Source organism: Diceros bicornis, chromosome 9 (genome assembly GCF_020826845.1).
Source record: "Diceros bicornis minor isolate mBicDic1 chromosome 9, mDicBic1.mat.cur, whole genome shotgun sequence".
Taxonomy (NCBI): Eukaryota; Metazoa; Chordata; class Mammalia; order Perissodactyla; family Rhinocerotidae; genus Diceros; species Diceros bicornis.
The window spans coordinates 84,939,299-84,948,717 of NC_080748.1; the positions used below are offsets into that span (position 1 = coordinate 84,939,299).

Here is a 9,419-nt window from a genome sequence, read left to right on the forward strand (position 1 = left end):
GGGGAGAGACCCTAGGACCCCTGCGGCAGGACGGCTGCCCCGCCCCGGTTTGGGTGGTCTTTCGAAGTGGGGGAGCGGACTTGAGAGCGGATTCCAGGGCACAGGCAGGAAGGGGTCGGGTCGCCCGCCCTCTGCGAGGGCCGTGCCCGGGGAGCAGCTCTCCTCTCGGGCCTCTTTGTCTCCAAGCCGCTCAGCGCTGGGCTCCGGCCGGCGACACAAAGGGAGGGGTCAAGGACCGCGCAGGCGCGCGAGCCACCGAGGCTGCTGGGACTGGTGGTCCTGCCGCCGAATGGTAGGTCTCCTCCCGCGCGGGCCGGCGGCCACCCTGGCCGTACAAGTGCGCATGCTCCACCATTTCCGCCCTTCTCAGCCCGCCCTGCCTCCCCGCCCCCCAGAGGACGCGGGTTTCTAGTAGTAAGATCCCGGGAGGAGTCTTCCGTGCTCGCCCCGCCTCCTCTTCATTCTGATTGGGCCACCCATGTGAGAGCGGCAAGCGGATTGGCTCTCGGGGTTGCCCGTCTGTTCCGGGCAGTACTTATGGGCCGCTGCACGGCGGGCCCGGAAGAGTGAGGGGCTCAGTGGGGAGAGTAAAGAGGTGGGGTGGGGGTGCGATGGTGTCCGAGGCAGCGGTCCCGCGGCCGTGTCGGTTCCGGCCGGATTTTCGGCGGGGCCGGCCGCCACCGCGCGTCCCCGGGCATGCGTGCAGCGCTGCCCGACAGGCTCTGCCTGCAAGTGCGAAACTCCTTGTAAAGTTTGTGCCTCGCCCGCCGCCCCCTGCACCCTTGACCCCCTCCCCGGCAAAAGTGACTGACAAAGCCACACCCCCTCGCGGCGGGGCCGGTGAGGGGCGTGAATGCGGCGGGGGCGGGGCCCGCGGGGAGGGGGCCGCGGGGGGCGGGGCGCATGCGCGGTGCGGGGGCCCGAATGTTTCCCAAGTGTTTGAAACTGGTATTTGGGTTTTCCACGTTGGACAAGTGCGGCGCGGCGGGCGGCGCGCGCCCCTTCCCGCGCTCGCTCGGCCCCGGCCCCGGCCCCGGCCCCTGCGCAGGGTGCGCGCCCGCACGCCCGCCCGCGCCCGCGCCCGTCGAGAGCCGGCCGGGCCCGCCAGGCGCCGGGTCCCCGGGCCCAGGCGGCGCGGCTCCCAGATGTAGCGGCGCGGGGCCGGCCGGAGGGGGGGCGCCGGCGGGCGGGAGCTTTGCATTTTGCAGCGCTGGGCTCCGAGGGGGCGGGGGCTGGAGGAAGCGGAAAGCCGCGCCGAGTCGCCGGGGACCTCGGTGAACCATGTTGAGCCCTGCCAACGGGGAGCAGATCCACCTGGTGAACTATGTGGAGGACTACCTGGACTCCATCGAGTCCCTGCCTTTCGACCTGCAGAGGAACGTCTCGCTGATGCGGGAGATCGACGCGAAATACCAAGGTACGGCGGGATGGATGGGCGGGGGCGGCCGCTCCATCCCCGCCGGTCGCGGCGCGCTGCGGGGTCGCGGGCCGTCCTGCTCGCCGCCCGGGGAGCTGCGGGCCCGCGGCGGCCGCCCTGGCAGGGCAGGAACAAAAGGTCTGGAGCGTCTTTGATTCGCCAGGGTCCTTGTGCGCGAAGCCCGGACACGGAGGAGGAAGGAGGAACGAGAGGTCTCAATGGCAGGCTGCGCGAGCAAAGCGCTCTTTGTAGTGAAGTGACGAGGCGGGGTGCTGCGGGGGAGGGGGCTCAGGGGGCGCAGGCTACGGCGCCGAGGGAGGGAGGGATGTGCCGCGGCCGCCAGGGCTGAGGGGTGCAGGGACGGGGCTGCGCGCAGGGCTGCTGAGGAGGGCGCTGCGGGCGAGGGGTCCGCCGGCCCTGCTCGCCATCCCCGGAGCCGCCCCCACCCAGTCCCAAATATGAGTGTTACATAAAGTCCGGGGTCGGTACTGCGCTCGGTGTCGTCCCGGTCGCCCCTGCCCAGTCCCCCGGCCCTCCCGTGCTGCTGGACACCGAGTGAGGGCGACGCGGCCGGGTGTAGTTTGCGGAGGGCCGGGGCTTTATTCCGCGCGTGCGGTGAGCAAGGGGAGGAGAGGGAGGGGAGGATGGGGCGAGGAAGTCGCCCATCTGTGCTGCGCTCGGGGGACGCGGGCAGAGATTGTCGGCTTGGAGAGGAACATGGCAGAGGAGAGGACCTGTGGTCGTTCTCTGCAGCCCCAGCCGCCCAGAGTGCCGGAGAGAGGCGGAGGGTTCGTGTCCGCTGGGAATTGTTGGCTGTTGGGGAAACTTTCCTGCCAGGTCAGGCTCGGCATTGGGGGCTGTGTTTGGAACGTGGATCGTCACTTGGAGTTTACTAATGTTTACAGGGCTGCGCAGCAGGGAAACGGAAGAGAGGGGGGAGGTGGAAAGCAACCGCTTGCCCCGAAGCTCACAAGCAGCCTCTGCCAGGAAGGCGCCCCGACGCGCTCTACCCGAGACTGGGCTTCGCAGCGAATTTTATAGGAGGCTCATTAGCATATTGCGAACGTTCCGCCTCAGCCTCCTGGTGATTGGCCGTGGCGTCGCCCATGGAATGTCGTTATCATGCCGCCGCTGAGCCATTGGCTGCTGGGCCGGGCGAGGGCGGGCCTTGCGCAGTGACTGGCACGGGTCTCTGTTTCCGCTGCCTTCTTTTTTCTCTTTCGTAGAGGGGCGGGGAGGAGGGAGGAGGTCGAGTTGATTTGAAGTCTTCGGGTTGCCCGGCCTCCGGCCTTGGGTTGGCGACTGGGGCGGGCAGCGTTCTCGGGCCCTGCGCTGTGATTGGCGCCCCGCCTGGCCTCCGCCCTCCGGCTGGGCGATCACCGTAGGCAGCGGCTTCCGGGGCGGGGCGCGCCGCCCTCTGGCCGCTTCCCATTGGCGGTGGGCCCCGCCCCGCCCCTCAGGGGCCCGTGCCGGCCGCTTCCGGTCGCGGAGCAATGGCGGCGCCCTGGGGCCGGGGGCGAGGCCGCCGAGCCTTCCTGCCGGGACTGCGGAGGACGCAGCTGAGGCCTCCCGCCCGGGCCCGAGGGACCCGCGGGACGGGCCCGCACATGGCCCGGGGCCGCCTCTCTGCCGACCCGCGGGTGCGGCCGCGCGGAGCGGGAGAAGCGTGAGTGACCGGGCGGGGGAGAGCCGGGCGGCCCTGAGGGTCCCGTGTGCGCCCAGCTCGGGGGCGACTCGGGGGTGTACCGGTTCGCGGGGGTGATTTACAGGTCTTCACAATACTCGAGTTCGTCGTCACAGGCTCTGTTCTTGAGCACTTTAGGAAATTTCAAGATGATAGATGAAGTTTATCTTTAAAATCTTCAAACGTCCACATCGGTATCCCCGGCGAGGGTGCGTTCTTACTCCTGGCGGGGCTGGGCAGAAGCCGCCCGGCTGCTGCAGAGGCGGAGTGTCTGCGGTGGACTCGGTGCACGCGGCGGGGCTAGTTTGGCTGCTGCAGAGAAATGATCAGTCCACCCCGACCCCGGTGCACGTCCGAGCCGGCGCCAGTGAGTGAGCTGTGAAGCCTGAACGGCCGGCACGTCCGTCGTCATGACGCACCTGGTGTTGAATGTTGACATATGCGGCATAGTTCTAAAAAATTAAGCTTTTATTTTTAAAGAACAACTGTGTTGCAGGTCAAACTTGATTATCCATCTTTTGCTTAGTACGCCTCAGTTGGAGATGAATTCATAAGGATGATTATAATTAGTTTATCAACTTTAAATGGTGTTTGAGGTTACTTTTGAATTATTGAATTTAAAGTTATTTTTGGATTGTTTTTCAAATGTTATTTTTTAAATACCCACCGTGGAAGTTGGCTTCGTAAAGAACTTCAGTGCAAGCCTTATGTAAAATTAAAATACATTCCAAATAATCGGACAGATCTGATTAAATTTTGCTGAAATCTCGTTTAATCCTTAAATTCTTTCTAAGGTAACCGTTGCTTTCCTACGTTAACGTGGGCGTGGAGCATTTTTAGAAGAAAGGGTCGGCAGCAGTTTGAGCTGATGGAGCAGAAGGAGCCAGGTGTCCTGGCAGGATGCCTCCCTACTTAGCTCTGGTTTTGTTCCTGTTTGCGGACGTCTGTACTTCAGTGGCTTTGTTGATAGAGTGCGTCGCTTGCGGCATCTAAGAAACACATGCCGTTGTGTAGGTAACAGAATTACTTCGTGGTAATTTTGTGATGAGGTGTTTCTTGCTTTCCCACAAGTGAGGCTTCACATGTACGTAAGCTTGCTTGTGATGTAAAAGAAGCTGTATGTTATTAAATTTTATATTAGCTATTTGATAGAATTGTTCTCTTTTCTATGAAATGCTAGCGTTTTCTAGACAATGCTAGCATTGTCTTTGGAAATTTGGTTCCTGCTTATACGAAATGAGAACAGTTTCGTAATGTGTAATCCATTTAAAAATAAATGACAGGAACCCATTTTAACTTACCCAAGTTAAAATCGTCCTATTTCTGTGAAATAGAACTTGGGTAAGTTGAGCATAGCTGTTTATTTTACTCTAAGAGACTATGAGACTGTAGCATTCCTGCTTTCTGGTGGCACAGCCTACATTGTTCCTCTAGGAAGCATCATCAGAGCTATCTTTAGTTGAAGAGTATAGCCTGGAAAATAACACTTAACGTTTAGGTAAGCTCCAGAGTTGGCCTGAGTTCTGTGTTTACTCCAGTGTTTGGTTTATGCCTTAGCACTGTTCTGAGATCTGGAAGGAGTGATGGTTACGTTTTATACGTTTCCCCCCCGCCCCCCCATCACCTCACACACTTCCTACTTGGAGAGTAGAATTGAGTTATTTTAAGAGACTGCAAAAGGGTTTCAGGAGAAAAATCTGATACCATTTAATTTAATATTACTGTTTGGGGAAAATAACTCTGGGAATTTCTATCTGTGTATTTAAATAGGCTTTTGGGGGGCCGGCCCTGTGGCATAGCGGTTAAGTGTGCCCGCTCCCCTGCTGGCGGCGCGGGTTCGGATCCCGGGCGCAAACCTACGCACCGCTTGTCAGGCCCTGCTGTGGCGGTGTCCCATATAGAGTGGAGGAAGATGGGCACGGATGTTGGCCCAGGGCCAGTCTTCCTCAGCAAAAAGAGGAGGATTGGCGTGGATGTTAGCGCAGGGCTGATCTTCCTCACCAAAGAATAAATAAATAAATAGGCTTTTGGCCAGAGTATTTACTTTTCTTACTTCAGTCAGATTATTTAACAGCTTTCATTTCTTGAGAACTTGCCTAATTACATTTGCCAAATTACATTTAAAATCACATACACTGCGTTCTAACCTGTCCAAGAAGGTTTAAATTTAGTCCTGAGGGTTTTTTGCTTTTGATAATGCTGTGAAATCTGTTGACTTTTACAGATGTAAGTATGTTGTTTTAAGCAATAAATGCACAGGTAAAATTTGCCAGCTGTGTTTTAAAGCAAGGCTGGGTTGTCTGGCTTATTGTGACAAACCATTCTTGTTTTCAGTAACACAGAGGAATAACATGCCAGGAGGAAAATGACATCACGGATACACCCAGGCCCTGGGTCACTAAGTAATATTTGTATACATTCTCTAATTTATTAGGGTGCTGTAGACATTAGTACATTAAAATGGGGAGAATAAAGGCCTTTAAGTTATTCAAAAAATATTTGAATAAAAACAATGGAAGTGGGCTGGCCCCGTGGCTTAGCGGTTAAGTGCGCGCGCTCCGCTACTGGCGGCCCGGGTTCAGATCCCGGTGCGCAGCAATGCACCGCTTCTCCGGCCATGCTGGAGCCGCGTCCCACATACAGCAACTAGGATGTGCAAAAAATCCCAATGGAAGTATAGGACATAATCATTAATTTTATAGAAAAAAAAGTTTGGGCCCCAGCACTTCCCCTAAAATTGAACTTTTCCCCTTAATTGCCTGTCCCAGGAGTATTTGTTACCTATGCTTCTGAATGCACTACAGAGTCCCTTGGGGAGCTTTGCGTGGCATTTTGCTAAATGGAAACAGTGTTGACATTTGTATTTAGTTCCAGGGATTTTTTTCAACAGGAAAAAAAGTCTGCTAGAGAGGCCTCCAGGCTGTAAGGTTTTTATACAGGGAAGACTTGCGTTGATCATTTCTCTCCTATGCAATTACTTTTTTACAGACTAGAGAATTAAATAAAAGGCTCGGTAGTGTTTGTAGATGTAATGCTTATTTTTTCCTTTGCAGAAATCCTGAAGGAACTAGATGACTATTATGAGAAGTTTAAGCGCGAGACGGATGGCGCCCAGAAGAGGAGACTGCTGCACTGCATTCAGAGAGCCCTGATTCGGAGCCAGGAGCTGGGTGATGAGAAGATCCAGATTGTGAGTCAGATGGTGGAGCTGGTGGAGAACCGAACCAGGCAGGTGGACAGTCACGTGGAACTCTTCGAGGCACATCAAGAGGTCAATGACACTACCGGCCACGGTGGCAAAGCCGGCCAAGATAAGTCCAAGAACGAGACAATCACACAGGCAGAAAAACCCAACAACAAGAGGTCCCGGCGACAGCGCAACAACGAGAATCGAGAGAACGCAGCTAATATTCACGACCACGATGACATCACCTCAGTAACGCCTAAGGAGAAGAAAGCAAAAGCCTCCAAGAAGAAGAAACGCTCCAAGGCCAAAGCAGAGAGGGAAGCATCCCCCGCAGACCTCCCCATCGACCCAAACGAGCCCACGTACTGTCTGTGCAATCAGGTCTCCTATGGAGAAATGATCGGCTGTGACAACGACGAGTGCCCCATCGAGTGGTTCCACTTCTCCTGCGTGGGACTGAATCATAAACCAAAGGGCAAGTGGTACTGTCCCAAATGTCGAGGGGAGAATGAGAAAACCATGGACAAAGCCCTCGAGAAATCCAAAAAGGAGAGGGCTTACAACAGGTAGTTGGTGGACCTCACTGAGCAGTGAAGTGACAAGATAAGCCCGTGTATTTATTACATCGCCACCTGTGGTGAGGCACAAGGACTGTACAGTGTATATTTTTAAAGAATGTTAGAAAAGGAGCCATTCCTTTTGTAGGGATGGCGGTCATTCTCTTTGCCTTTTGTTTTCATTGGTACACATGTGTAACAAGAAAGTGGTCTGTGGATCAGCATTTTAGAAACTACAAATATAGGTTTGAATTAAACACTCAAGTGAGTCTCAGACTGATTTTTTTTTTTTTTTCCTAGAGTGGGGGTGACATGGAAGCAACCTAACACATTAAATGTGGAAAGAAGATTTCATTTAGCTGCTATTTTAATAAAAATAATGTTATTTCTTCATGAACAAATTTTTAAAAAATTAACCAAGTTGCTGAAAAAGCCCATAGCAAATTTGTTTCTTGCTATAATAATGTATATCCATATAACAATTCAATAAAAACGTTTAAAGTTTGAAGATTATTTTTTAAAAAAATAAATGGCTAAGTTTTACATGACAGACATTTTATACACTGGCCTATTCCCCAAATGGTCATTTTTAAATGATTGGGTACATTTTTTATTAAATCAAACAGAAGTGGTCTAGTCATGGAACTTCAAATCACACTTTTACTATCACAAATCCTAGTGTAGCTGTCTTTAATTTATATCAAGTGTGTAAATGTACATTTCCAAGTGAACGTGCACTTGCTGTATTATAATCAGAAGTGCGGCCAGATGCCATTGTGAAACCAAGGTGTGTTTCCTGCTGTGTGCACGAGAGCTGTGACATCAAGAAATAAATGAAACTTGGCCAGTTTGTTCCTCTAGCAGTACATTTAATTTTGACATAAGTAATTTTAAATTTTTGTCTTAAAAATTTGTACACCAGCAGTTTAGACAAAGCCTTAAGCAAGTTTTGTATTATTGTTCTCGCTTAATAATGAAGTAGAAGTTACCTAATTGCAAGCAAATAAATAAGTGTCAAAACAGAATACATATTTAGATCAGGGTTGGGAAATTACTACCCACAGACCAAGTCCAGCCACCATCCGTTTTTGTATTGTCTGTGAGCCGAGAATGATCTTTACATTGTTAAATGGTTAAAAAATCAAAAGAATCCTATTTCTTGACAAGTGATAATTATATGAAATTCAAATTTAGTGTCCATAAATAAAGTGTTACTGGCACACAGCCATGCTTATTCACTTATGTATTGTCTGTGGCTGCTTTTGTACAATGGCAGAGTTGAATAGTTGGGACGAGACCACATGACCCCCAAAGCCTAAATTATTTATTTTCTGCCCCCATGCAGAAGAACTTTGCCAACCTCTGATTTAGATTAACTCCTTGCATGATAAAATCTGTGTCCTTAAGTGCCCACATATTGAAAGGGTCAGCGGAATTTTCATTTCTTAAGCAATACGTGGTTCACTTTAACCATACTATATTGGAAAGAATTCATTTCTTTCCATAGTGTGTTTTATAGTCTCTGAAGCTGCCACAAGGAAGAATTGAGTAAACACTGCAGCATCTAAGGATCTATATAGCATGTGTTTATTATAAGTAAAACAGTTGTTTTCTGATTGTTTACTTTATTTGATAAACATTGAGAACATTATTTGTGCCAAACATAAATCCCTAACTGTTTTACAGTGAATTTCCATTATAGAGGGCTATTTGGTAGAGAAATGCAAGTTGTACTTGATAATACGTTAAAATGTGAACTTTTTGCGTATCAGTACCTACAAATAGGCATTTACTTTCCAGCAAATCTGCAAAACATTTAAGAATCTTGAGTGTTTAAATTTGATTTTTTTGTGTGTGTGTGAGGAAGATTCACCATGAGCTAATATCTGTTGCCAATCTTCCTCTTTTTGCTGAGGAAGATTGGCCCTGAGCCAACATCTGTGCCCATCTTCCTCTATCTTGTATATGGGATGCCACCACAGCATGGCTTGATGAGTGGTGCATAGACCTGCACCTGAGATCCGAACCTGCAAACCCTGGGCCACTGAAGCAGAGCGTGTGAACTTTTAACCACTATGCCACCAGGCCGGCCCCATAAATTTGGTAAGATTTACCTAGACAAATAAAAAGTTTATTATATGAAAATAAGTTAACTAAAATACTTGATAACAATCCAATGGCAATACAAGTAGTTTAAAAGAATATTTGCTCAAATGAAATTCTATTTGCTAGTTTTTCACTTCTATTTTAATTTGAGCTAATAATGAAAATTAAGTTATGGGACTAAAGGTTGAATGGAACACAATTGCTAATACTGGATTTTTTCATATCTATTCAGTTTTGGTGCAGACGGCTGTAGTGGAGACAAGCACAGAGGCCAGACCTTGCTGGATTTGAACCCCGTCTTTGTCCCTTAGGGGTTTGATCTTGAATAAATTGCTTAACTCTTGATCAATGGTTTTTCACTTTTAAAATATCTGTTTCATATAGAGTAATTCTGAGAAATAAATGGGGTTAAATGATTAAGAGACTGGCGTGTAGTTAATCAAATGCTGGATATTTTTCCCTACCTTC

The 9,419-nt window shown here is 50.7% G+C and overlaps 1 protein-coding gene across 2 annotated transcripts; it reads left to right on the plus strand.

The window, feature by feature from the left end:
- Positions 1-1,023: 1,023 nt before the first annotated feature.
- ING1 (inhibitor of growth family member 1) lies at positions 1,024-8,087 on the plus strand. Of its 2 annotated transcripts, none has more exons than XM_058548492.1 (2): positions 1,024-1,417; positions 6,155-8,087. In XM_058548492.1, exons 1-2 carry the CDS (start codon positions 1,282-1,284, stop codon positions 6,856-6,858), a joined length of 840 nt encoding a protein of 279 aa, XP_058404475.1. In that variant the 5' UTR covers positions 1,024-1,281; the 3' UTR covers positions 6,859-8,087. The 2 variants fall into 2 exon arrangements, with proteins under 2 accessions (XP_058404475.1, XP_058404476.1); XM_058548493.1 differs by lacking the exon at positions 1,024-1,417 and adding an exon at positions 2,171-2,599.
- Positions 8,088-9,419: the final 1,332 nt, after the last annotated feature.